At 43.4% G+C, this 13,047-nt stretch overlaps 1 protein-coding gene across 2 annotated transcripts; it reads right to left on the bottom strand.

Moving 5' to 3' along the window:
* Nucleotides 1–318: 318 nt before the first annotated feature.
* hrh2b (histamine receptor H2b) lies at nucleotides 319–12,071 on the bottom strand. Of its 2 annotated transcripts, XM_048237145.1 has the most exons (5): nucleotides 11,945–12,071; nucleotides 3,152–4,162; nucleotides 2,321–2,784; nucleotides 1,403–1,469; nucleotides 319–757 (listed from the first exon to the last, which is right to left on the bottom strand). In XM_048237145.1, the coding sequence occupies exons 2-4, from the start codon at nucleotides 3,767–3,769 to the stop codon at nucleotides 1,463–1,465; spliced, it is 1,089 nt and encodes a 362-aa protein (XP_048093102.1). In that variant the 5' UTR covers nucleotides 3,770–4,162; nucleotides 11,945–12,071; the 3' UTR covers nucleotides 319–757; nucleotides 1,403–1,462. The 2 variants fall into 2 exon arrangements, with proteins under 2 accessions (XP_048093102.1, XP_048093098.1); XM_048237141.1 differs by lacking the exons at nucleotides 319–757; nucleotides 1,403–1,469 and having other exon boundaries at nucleotides 2,042–2,784.
* Nucleotides 12,072–13,047: the final 976 nt, after the last annotated feature.

Here is a 13,047-nt window from a genome sequence, read left to right as displayed (position 1 = left end):
TATAGTACAATTTTAGTAACAATCAGTTGCATACCATATTTTTGTATAAATCAGGGCAAGGATACAAGTGTGGTATGATTCTGTTGCAGATTCTGACAACCCCCATCCCTCTCCATTTCCCCCTGTACTCCACCATTCCATTTAATGAGCATGCTCCTCTTCTGCCCTCTGTGGGTGACTTTGGGCACTGCTGTGCATTTTCACTGTGCTGTGGTAGTGCTTCCACTAGAGGGCAGTAACACATCTTCTTATAAAGGCTTATAGAAACAAAAAGGAGTCTATTGTTTTACTTTTGCAAGTTTACATTTTAGACATGTGTCTAATATGTCATATGTCACTCACTGAATCATGGCAAGGGGGATGGGAAAGACAAAATCAATTAGAAAATGAATTGCACTTAAATACCCTTAATACAATATCTGTTATGGCATGAGTGTGTATCATCATCAAATACAAACATAAAAATATCTCACATCTTACAGAAGCAGTTCACAAAGTAACTAAAGTGACAGGACATATTTAGAGACAATGTCTGACTCCCATTATGTAGCAACCCTTCCCCACACCATGACTGGGAAAGAACACAGCTTTTGCCCTTTGGACCCGATAGGAAGAAGAAGAAATTCAGATTTAGCCAGACGTCCTCTGGTCACCGGCGACTCTCCTCATTAGCCGTCTGAAGCAGCCCTGACTGGTTGGGCCTGTCCCGTCCTTTTCTCCCTCACTCTCGCTCACTCTCTGTCCCCCCAGAGGTAATCTAGGAAACGGGACAGGATAGTCACTCATTTGCCATTCCCAACCAGGCTGTTTGTCACTGCAAGACATGCCGTGTTCTTCCCTGACATTCTTTCACTAGTCCCTGTCCCCTTTTCTGTCTCTGCTCTTGCAAAGCAATTTATGTTACACTGTCCCAGACAGAAAGAACAGGTCATGTCACACACTACTCTTATAAAGTTCTCTATGGGAATAAACCCTACAATTGCAGGACAATGATCTGCAGATGTAAGTGTACAAAGTTCTTGTCGAGCATTGTTGTTGGCAGTAATTATATAGCCTGATCATCTGTGCAAGATGGACATCTAAGTTTCATTTAGTTTTTCCACCAGACATTTTCGAAAGACTTCCCTTCAGCCATTCCAAATGTGCATTAATCATGAGCATTTCATTCTGTACATCCATATGGCGTATGCATATTGCAGTAGCCACAGCTCATAGGAAAGCACCACTGGAGCCTACACAGTCACAGTCACATATCAAACCCAAGGAAAATCCCTCTTCTTATCTCCTAATCCCCATTGCAATACATTTCCTGCTTTCTTATCCACACACCACACTGTGTAATTATTTGTATCTCACTTCAAGTATGTCTGTCTGTCTGTTTAATTATGTCTGTTTCTCTCACCTTTGGTATATTTCTGTGTGTCTCACCTGTCACCAGGTAGACGTCAGGGAGAAGGTTAGTTTAAGACCTGAAATGATTAAGCAGAATTAACAAAAGCATCATGCTTAAATGTGGGCAGGGGGATTTACTTTAGGGCAGCCGTGGCCCACTGGTTAGCACTCTGGACTTGTAACCGGAGGGTTGCCGGTTCGGGCCGCGGCTGAAGTGCCCTTGAGCAAGGCACCTAACCCCTCACTGCTCCCGAAATACGCCCGTTGTAGCAGGCAGCTCACTGCGCCGGGATTAGTGTGTGCTTCACCTCACTGTGTGTACACTGTGTGCTGTTTGTGTTTCACTAATTCACCGATTGGGTTATGCAGAGACCAAATTTCCCTCACGGGATCAAAAAAGTATATATACTTTAACTGAAAGTTGTGGTTTCCCACTCCATCAAATTTTAAATATTTTCTACAATCTACTTCTAGTATTAGTACCCATTTAATGCCATTTACACATATAGACCCTAAACCAACATATGTATTCATACAGCATTTCAAGTGGCACAGAAAACAACATTGAGATAATGGTAACTTGTGTGTGGGGGGCATTTTGTAGTCCGTTTAATTTTCATTTAAAAGTGTCTGCGTTGGTTTTGAACATTTCAACCGGAAACCCTCTAGTTACAGATTGAAAGAGACATTACATTACATTACATTATTCAATTAACACCCACATAATCATGTAGATGGCTTTTGGCTGTTAACTATTTTATTACATGGCAATGTGGTCAAGTTTATGATGACTGCTTAATGTGTCTTCTGAATCAGTCTACTGATGGAAATCAGTAAATAGTCAATTGGGCACCAACAAGACATTTTACTACTGCCTATATTTCCCTGTAACTCTAAAATTGGCATTAGTTTTTAAGCCATGCCTAACCTTGTCTGGTCAGTTAAACCGTTTCTGTTTCCCTCTTGGATATTGAGATAGCTGTCCTGCAGCGACTTGCCCTTGTCGTGGACAATTTGGTGTCCGTTGGAGGTGGAAGTTCGTTTCTGCAGGGCCACGCACATGGAGGTGGCGGAGGGCCGGTGACTGGCCCCCTTGCAGCGCAGCAGCTGGCCGTAGGCCCGGCGGAAGTCACGGTTGAGAGCCGGGTAGAGGATGGGGTTGAGCGCCGAGTTGAAGTAGCCCATCCACAGCACCACCGAGTGGATGATCTCGGGCGGGTTGGGCTCGGCCCGCATGCCCATGCAGGTGAAGTAGGTGAAGTAGGGGACCCAGCAGATGACGAAGGCCCCCAGCACGGCCGCCAAGGTCACCGTGGCCTTGTGCTCGCGAGCCGTCGCAGCGGCCGAGGCCGAGCGGGCAAAGGAGGGCGTGGCTGCACGGATGCGCTGCACCTGGGAGGGGAAGCAGAGGCCGTCATGCTGTCAAAAAAGTTCAACTCAAAGCGGAAAAGTGTCCAATGCCATTGACATGGCCTAATACACTCATTTTGTAACTCAGACACATGGAATTAGTGCACTAACAATAAACATACTCAAATTTTGAAAGAGACTTATGGTATAGAGAAAGGTACATTATGCAATTACCATAAATTCTATAACTGTAACATACATACAGTCACAGATAAAACATTTTTTAAATGTGAATGCTCTGGTATTGTACGTAGACTGTATAGCATAATGTATTTTGTATGTGACAAATGTGTGTGTGATAATACCAATACATTACTTTTAGATGGGCAGTTTTCACAGTCACAGTTACCTGTTCACGAGCCACACAGAAGATCCGATGGTACATCCCACACATGACCAACAGGGGGAGGTAAAACGTGCCAAAGGAGTCCAGGATGACGTAGCTGTTATTCCACTCATAGCGGCAGCTCCATTTCTCCTTCTCCTCATGCATTAGCCAGTCCGCGTGCTGGACGGTAAAGTTCTGTGTGTTCCAGCCCAGGTGAATAGGCATAAAGGATACAGCCAGCGAGCTTGCCCAGATGGCTACGATGGCGGCGGCCACCCGCCTCGGGGTGACCCGCCTTGGGTAGCACAGCGGGCCCGTGATGGCCAAGTAGCGGTCCACGCTGATGGCAAGCAGGGTAAGGATGGACGCCTCGCACAACATTATATCCATGGAGATGTAGATGTTGCAGAGTCTGCCCCCCAGTGGCCAAAGGCCATCGCGCAGCTCCTGTGTGGCTGACAAGGGGAGCACCAACAGGCCCAGCAGCAGATCGGACACTGCCAGCGACACCACAAAGCAGTTAGCGATCCGGTGGAGCCGGCGGCTCGTGCCAACGGCCAGGCACACCAGCACGTTACCGCCGATGATCAGCACGATGAACGCCACGAGCACCACCCATTTGAATGCTGTGGATATCATGGCTGGAGTTCGATGTGTCACGCGAGGAGCAAGCTGTCCTGCATGGCTCTCCTCTCACGAGAAGCTTGAAGCAGATGAAGAAAAATATTTTTTGTTGCTACTCTTGTTCCACAGCTGACAGGTAATAGATTGAAGTCCTGTGCATTGGCCCCTCTGTGTTTATCCTGATCCAGCCGAACCCCAAACTTTCATCACAATTTAGATTTGGGCACCGGTACTGTCCAGAATATGCAGATCTGTGAACTGTGACATAAATTCTTCGGAAGAGACCTAAACATGTCTAAGACGACGAGGTCAGTCTGTCGGTCACAGAGGCATCATGGAACTACAGGTCTACAGCTCTACAGGTGGCATCTCACCAAGGGAAGGTCCCTCCATTCCATCAATTGTGGCCTATTGAGTAACAAGACAAAATTCATATCAGACGGAGACAAATCTATAGCAATATAAGAATCAAATATCATAGCCAGTTCAAATTACTTTTTTCACAACAATGAAACATTATGATGCACCGTTTTCATGTCATAAAAAATCTCATAAACATTAATGAAAGCACACCAGTAAAATCACCTTCCCCAGAGCAACAGCAAACAATGCCTTCCTCGTACTGTATGCCATTAACGTTAAAGGTTAAGACCTATTTCCTTTTTACCTTGGCATGTAATGGGGAGGAATACAAATGTTAATGAATGCAATGGCCAATGATCCATTTAGCTGTTTCCTCCAGTCACCTGACTATAACCCAAGTATATGGGCGCCTTTGGCATCACTGAGAGTCACACAGGTTTTAAAGCTTCCTGGCTGCCAATGCTAATCGTTTCAAGACCAAATTACCACAATTGCAACTGGAGCCTAAAGGAAAGAAAGTAGAATCACTGACCATGTTGTAGCTGGAATTACTATATATCCGGTAGCATCACAATCAATACTAAAGTTTCATGGGAAGCTATTCAGATAGCTCTAAATGACTGAAAGTAGAATGTAAGCTCTTGCTCACCAATACTGCGACAGACCACAGTTTAGAAATGAATTTGTATTCCAAAATCATTTGCCACCTCAAGGACCCATGGGTGTGTGTGAAAGTGTGAAAGAGGAACCAGGTGAGTGTTATTGTTGTTTGTACTCCCCCCAGTGGCTAACAGGCCAGGAGCAATTTGCCCACAGTAGACAGGTGATACCTCTGCAGCAGAAGGCAAAGCACGATGGCCAGCCATTTGGACAGATGATACCAGCACACGCGAGCGGAGGCAAAACAGTAATGAGATCAGGCCTGTTTATTGGAGCTCAAATTAGATCGCCCAGAAGCTGCGGGGTGGAGAAGGCCCATCCAGGCCCCATGGACCCACGTCACATGTCACATACAGAGAAAAGGCACCAGTGCACCAATAAGGACAAAAAAGATGATTTGCAGGGACAGAAATTAGTCTGTGTTGACTGATTGCAATGTTCACGTATCATAAGAGGGCTATGGGTTACACCTCATCATATTTCAGCTAGTTAGACATCTTTTTGTGGTGCTCAATTTTTCATATAATTGAATGTTTCAGCTAATATTAATTTTGTGAATATGCAAGTACAGCTTTATCTTGCATAAAAGCTGAAAATGCAATTGAAAATATAGCTTCTTCTACAAAGCTCAAATCAACCATTATGGATATAGGACATACAATGCATACAATGCATACAAGACACTTGACTAAAATTGTCTTGTGGAAACTTGAAATAAATGAAAAGTTTCTATAAGTGAATTTTGAGAACATACATAATGGAACAAACAGTCAAGGGATTAAACATATAAGGAATATAGGTCTATCCACTTTACTGTTGGCTTGGACAATGTGGCAGGAGGCTTAATAGTGTGAAACTGGCTTGTATGCAGCTCATGAGGTGCTGCTTCAACTGATCCCTCTCCAATCCATGTAAATGTCATAAATCAACTACTTACAACCAACATGGAATCTGTCAAACATCACCACCACCATCACCACAGTCTAGCAGTCTTACTCAGTCTCAGTCTTAGGATGAGACGGAAAATACAAGCCATAAACGCTCAGCAATGGCGACATCGCCCGAGTGACATAAAACAGACAGCAAATTATTTATTTCTCTCTTCTGTTTTTTCTGGGTGGCTAAGACAGGGACTCCTGACCAGGCCTGGGCAGCACTGAGGAGAAGTTAACAGGCCTTGCAGAATGTTCAGACAACAGACCTCAGCCCTCTGCTTCATCTGACAAGGCTGTTTATGCACATTGACACGCTCACTTTCCAGCCATAATTTGTTAGCCGCAATAAGCTAAATCAAGCTGCAGCACTGTCGCAATTATTCACCACCAACACAGTCACAAGCCAAGGCAGTCTGGCAAATCACATTCCCCATCTTTGTTTTTTTTTTTTTAAACATGAGTCAACATGAGTGTGTGTAGATTCAGTAGAGAATCAGCTCATATTCAATTTCGGTGTTCTTCCTGTCTTGATGTGGCCACAGAAGACTGGTCAGCAAATCTCTGCCTGGTAAAGAGTATGTGGATACGAGAGGTGGCAAGCATGCCACAGGCATGGACTGCACATTCATCCACAAGCATCTTTTGATGCTTCAACAGCTTACATTTTTTCTGTACCTTTCTCAGTCTCTGATTTATATTCTTTCTTTGATTAATTCATTGCTTCCTTCTTTCTTTCTTTCTCTTATCTACCTCTATGGCACACGTTTAAATATAGCATTGACTGCTGTGAGACCATGTGACGTATTGGCCTTGTAAAATGTATACAGACCTTTCTACCCATGGCATGTTTACCTCAGAATATACAGTGTATGTTTTCTTTTCCAACACTTGAGTGCATGTTCCTTTAAATGCCTCTCTGTGTATGTCTTAAAATCACAGTAAAGGTGTCATGTTTGCTGAGAGATTTCAGACCTTAGACAGATCAAATGACCTCCCTACGCTACTCTGTCATTTTGTTTCTCATTTGTCCCATTCCACTCCATTTAATTTCTCATCTTATATCTGTGAGATTAAATTTGAAACGGAAAAAGCAAACGACAAGCCGGTAGCTGCCATTATTCATCTCTTAAAACTAAATTATGGAACAAAAACTTAATAACTTTGACATTGATGCAAAGCTTTTTGCTGTGTACTCTATGTTGACTCACTCTCTATGCTACAATAACATGCTCTCCTCCATGTTCAGCCTTAAAAGTCACTAACATGCGTTCGTGGGTCTGAGATTTTTCTGTATTTTAGGCATCCGTTCAAGTTATTATTTTACTGCGACAACACAGTTTATCCTAAAACTCTTAGAAGTTAAGACCAAGTGTAAATACAATATTCATTAAGCTTGTCTTTTAAGGACAAAGTGAATCTATTGTATAAACTCTCAATAAAGCCAAGCTGTTCACTTTCCATATCACAACATTTCAAAACCAAATTCCGCCGGTTAGAGAGAAGGGGGTCGCGAGACTTGGCCCATTAACACTGCACTAGGCAACCAAAGGTTTTTCTTTTTCAAACATACAGACATACAGTACAACTCTCTCTATCGCTCTCTGTCTCTGTCTCTCTCTCACATACATGTACACACACACACACACACACACACACACACACACACACACACACCACCACCACCACCATCACTAACAGGTTCACTTAGATCTTACACCATCTGAACTTTTCATTCTCTATATGAGTTGACAAACTTTATAAGGACAAAGGCTCTACATGAACAGGGGACAAACTGATAAAACAGAAGAAAATACAGAATAAATCAACGTTATTTTTGTCATATCTAGAAATTGTCGAGTAAACAGTAAAATGTTAAGACCAACTGTAGCCTAAATACTAGGGGTGTGAATCTCTCATGTAAAAGACAATACGATTTGCATCTAGATACATGGGCACGATTCGATACAAGAAAAGATACATGTTCATAAAAAAACGATTCAGTACGATTCGATGCGATGCGATTCGATGTAATTCGATGCAGTTCAAGAATGGAAAGCATTCTGAAAGATTTATTATCATTTGCTCAAGGTGCACATTAATTTTATATTATCAGTTATCATGGTCATGGTTGTCAATTAGGCAAAAAAAATGTGTGAATATGGTTATCTAAACTGAGGTTTGTTTCATTTACTGTATTGAAATGAAAAAAGAATAGTCTACATTTCAGTCAAACACAGCAGCCAAATACAACATATTTAATAGACTTTATAGATTTTATAGAGTTATATCGGATTGTTTTCATGGAGCTGTAGCCTTGTTGAGGTAAGACAATACCGAAATAAAATAAAACAGTGCTTAAGACACTCTTGGCCTTTTCTCATATAGCCTACAAGAATAAAATAGGCCTACATATAAATGAAGTCTCTGGGTTTATTTTGTTCCAACGGTAGACCTAATGCAGAAACCTATAATGCCACAAGTCTGAGTGAATATGAACAAAATAATTGGCTAATAATTTGTGCATCGTTTTAGCAAGGGCCAAATTATTATTTAACATTAAGGAAATCCCTTCATCAAACGTAAGGCTATACTCTACAGACTATCGTTGTTGTTTAGTGTTTAATTTCGCGCTGGATTTTGAAAAACAAAAGAGTAAAAACTGTAAAACAAACGACCGAGTGCGAGTTGTCACGTACTTAAGTTGCAGTAGATGTATGGGTAATGAGGTCATTTGACAACTTTGGGCAATGAATGTAGCCAAAAACAAACTGCATTACAGTGGTGAGGTCTCCCGCTCCCAGCTTCTTTCGCTGACCGGAGGCCATGTTCGAAAGTCGCTTCTGACACCAATGTAGCTATTTTATAGCGACACACACAGCTGTCCAATCAAAGGTTTATTCGCAGAAGCGGGAATCAGCCAAACACATAAACCAAGACCAAGACACCATTACATAGGAAACACAAGGGAAGTCAATAAAACAAGCACGATACACGAACAGGGTTGTCACATACAATACACCGGGTAAAACACATGAGGTACAACCTAAAGAAAGAATACACAAGCTAACACATACATGACAAGGTAAACGCAATTACACTCACTAAAACCGACATTACACAAACCAGCATTCACACACATTGCATTCTGGGAGGCTAGCACTCAGTCCAAACGACACCGACGTTACACAGCCCCCTCGCAAGCTATTGCCGTCCTCGGCAATATTTCCTCCCTTAGCCATTGGCATAACGTCGGTGTGAGCATTCACTCGCTCAGTCCATCAGTCTGTGGTACCACCAACAACACGTGGGGTGCACACGCCGCAGGAGCTCACTCAACGGGGAGCCACGCTGCTAGCAGTCCAGTGCGGGCGTGCTAGCAGCCACGTGGCCGTCCCCGCTCGTCACCAGCTCCCTCTCAGCAGCCGCCCTCAGGCTGCACTTTCCGCGGCGTGTCACCGCGGCACTCCTCCTCTCTGTCTTGGTCTTGGTATGTGTGTGTTTCCCGCTTCCACGAATAAACCTTTGATTGGACAACTGTGTGTGTCGCATCAAATCGTTACACTATTATTAACTGATATTTAACCAAACTTCCACAAACAGCAAAATATGCATGCATTTCTGTTACTAAGCTTCAAAGGACTCCTTCCTTTTGCATTACATTCAATAATCGATTTGTACAGACTTTCCCACAACACGGAGGTGACCGAAGATGGTAGGTAAGTCTTGTAAAACAATATTTTTTAATAAACTGGGTAGGCCTACTCTTACTAAGTTCTTGATGCTTCGCTTTATGTATAGGGACCCTATTCGTACTACTAAAGCGCTAAAGCCAGTAGGCTACTCCTTTGATCAATATAATCTAGCTCTCGAGGGGGTGTTCAACTCGTTGTCATGGTGAAAAAGTCCCTGGGTTCAAATTACTCTGGAATTACACTTTAACAAAGATACTTCACAAAAATCCAAATTAGAGCTGGCAACTGCCAATGGTAAAAATAATGGGTAACTTTGTGAGCAGGCACTGATTACGCCTGGGACAGCAGAGGTGAGTAGTGCGATGGAATGAGAATGAGGTGACCGGCTGTCTCATCTCAACTACCTGCCTTTGTTGTTGTGAACTTGCAGCACCCACTCAACATTAAGACTTCAGAAAATGCACAGTCACCTCGCATGTCCGAGCAGCAAGTGATATAATGCCTGCCGAAAGCCTTTCTGCCCAAAAACAATGCATGCAGCCATGCCAAGCCAACCCTTGGTGTGTCACTCATGGTTCATGGAAGATATATAAAAAAAAACACACTGTTATGTTTGTCACATGGCATGTTGTACCACAGAACTCACAACTAGTTTTTCTATTGAGCGCCCCAGAGCTCAGTTGTGTGTAATGTGTCAACAGTGGTAAGGGCATGAGGATGTTTATTGGCATGGATTCTGAAATGCCACTGTCGCTGTGAGAGCTGGCCTACTCCAGCAGTCGGATTCTCACTCCTCCCCTCTTGCCCCCAGAGACACAATGGCAGTGGGTGTAACATGAGTCCTGTTTCCATGACAAGATCCCTGGGTTACCTTACAGGACATTACATAATTCATTCTTTTCATCTGTGCATGGCACAACTATTCAAAAATTATTAAAAAAAAAGTAATATGTGTTGTATTGGTATTAGTAAAAAAAAATTAAATAACGCAGGCATTGTTTGTGTGCAGGGTCGTAGCTGTGTAGCGTAATGTGGTGCTCTCTCAACAGAGGTCGAGCCAGAGTCGAACACAGACACAGAATGGTTTGTGGTCCTTGCATGAGTACTCGCATGCAGGCAAAAGTCTGGGTAAGAGAGTTGGAAATGAAAGGGATCAGGGCAGGTTAATCCCATACAGGATTAACATCCAGTTAAAACATTACTTTGCCCATGTAACCAGCGACATGAACTCGGACTGCCCCATGATGGACACAAAGTAATCATGACAAAGTTTTTATGATATAATATAGACAATGACAATGATATTAAGAAATAGAAAAACTAAATTAGGGGACAATACCGAGAAAAGCCAGATTAGTTATTTTGGAGACCATACTTGTATAATGTGTCATCCATATTCATATATTAACACACATACATAATTTCCCATTTGTGACATCAAAGCAGGGGAACCAACAAGTAGCAAAAACACTTTGACACACACCAACCACTGGCGCCGGTTTCAGTCACACATCAAACAAAAGCTGGCATTGGCTTGCAGCCAAGGGCCAGGTTAGCTTCTGAAGGTGACTGTATCTGACTGCTTTAGAGACTTGTTGAAACGGTTCTTATAGTGCTAACCATGGCGGTAAATGTTTAGCCACTAACTCTGGAATCAGAGATAGTTTACTAGTTGCCAGTGGTTCTTAAACTGGGGGTTGCCAAAAGTACTGGAGGGGTCGCGAAATGATTTGAGTCTGGATTAAAGACATTTTTTCTAAAGGTTTTTAGTCAAAGGCTGCCATTGACATAATGCCTTTGGTGGTGACATAGCCTACCTATGAGATAAGACATGTTCTGCCTCTGCTTCCAATGTCCATTTCACAACATTTCAAAACCAAATTCCGCCGGTTAGAGAGAAGGGGGTCGCGAGACTTGGCCCATTAACACTGCACTAGGCAACCAAAGGTTTTTCTTTTTCAAACATACAGACATACAGTACAGCTCTCTCTATCTCTCTCTGTCTCTTTCTTTCTCTCTCTCACACACACACACACACACCACCACCACCATCACTAACACCACCGTCACCACTTTGTGCCAATTCTGACTGTTTCTATGAAATGTGCAATGAAAATGTCAAACAACAGGTTGCTGCTAACATGCATGCGGTGCCAATTTCCGACAAGGTTCACTTAGATCTTACACCATCTGAACTTTTCATTCTCTATATGAGTTGACAAACTTTATAAGGACAAAGGCTCTACATGAACAGGGGACAAACTGATAAAACAGAAGGAAATACAGAATAAATCAATGTTATTTTGGTCATATCTAGAAATTGTCTAGTAAACAGTAAAATGTAATTAACATACTCTTGATTTCTCTACTCAAGTACTCAATGTTTGCACACAAATATTTCTGGTTTGACAAAATTACTTCTACTTCCTACAAACACTCACTTAACACAGATTAATCCCAACATAAACAACATTCAACAGATGTGGTTAAATTCAGAAACTCAGGGAAGGTACTGTAAGTAATAATGTAGTTTCACTCACTTCAGACAGATGGAGTGTGAACCAGTGGCGTGTGCCAACTCCTTGCCCATGCCGTAGTCCCCTGTTCTTGAGGAGAGCTGTTGACTTGTGTCCTGCCTGTCTGCCTCTGTGTTTGCCAGCCTCTCAGTTTCAGCCCTGCCTCTTTCCTTTCTCCTCTGCTCTCCTCTCCTCTCCTCTTTCCTTTCTCCTCTGCTCTCCTCTCCACTCCTCTTTCCTTTCTCCTCTGCTCTCCTCTCCTTTCCTTTCCTCTCCTCTCCTTTCCTTTCCTCTCTTCTCTTCTCCTCTCTTCTCCTCTCCTCTCCTCTGCTCTGCTCTCCTCTCCTCTCCTCTCCTTTCCTCTCCTCTCTTCTCCTCTCCTCTCCTCTCCTTTCCTCTCCTCTCTTCTCCTCTCCTCTCCTTTCCTTTCCTCTCCTCTGCTGTGCTCTCCACACTTCTGCTCTCCTCTCCTCTCCTCTCTTCTCCTCTGCTCTCCTCTCTTCTCCTCTGCTCTCCTCTCCTTTCCTCTCCTCTCCTCTGCTCTCCTCTCCTCTCCTCTCCTTTCCTCTCCTCTCTTCTCCTCTCCTCTCCTCTCCTTTCCTCTCCTCTCCTCTCCTCTCCTCTGCTCTCCTCTCCTTTCCTCTCCTCTCTCCTCCTCTCCTCTCCTCTGCTCTCCTCTCCTCTCCTTTCCTTTCCTCTCCTCTGCTGTGCTCTCCACACTTCTGCTCTCCTTTCCTCTCCTCTCTCTCCCTTCCTTTCTTTTCCTTCTCTCCTTAACCTCCACTCCCGCCTCCTGGCTCATTTCACATGGTCAGCTCCTATAGCACATACTCCTCCATACATCCTGTGTGTGTGTGTGTGTGTGTGTGTGTGTGTGTGTGTGTGTGTGTGTGTGTATGTGTGTGTATCTCCCTATATGCTTATTTCCTGCTATGCTTTTTGTTGTTACTGCTGTGCACAGTAATCACTGTGGTGCGATTCCTGTAACTGCTCATGTTTCATGCAAATGCATTTTGCAAGGACATCGATGTCAGGAAGACACCAATCAGTTTCACAGAGAGCACATGAAATGCGCACTCAGAGACACATAAAGGCTACACACACAATTGCATGCACCCAAAACCACA

This window comes from Alosa alosa, chromosome 2 (assembly GCF_017589495.1).
Source record: "Alosa alosa isolate M-15738 ecotype Scorff River chromosome 2, AALO_Geno_1.1, whole genome shotgun sequence".
In the NCBI taxonomy this organism is placed as follows: Eukaryota; Metazoa; Chordata; class Actinopteri; order Clupeiformes; family Clupeidae; genus Alosa; species Alosa alosa.
Note: the sequence above shows the minus strand (reverse complement) of the source record. Positions and strands in the feature narration are given on the sequence as shown.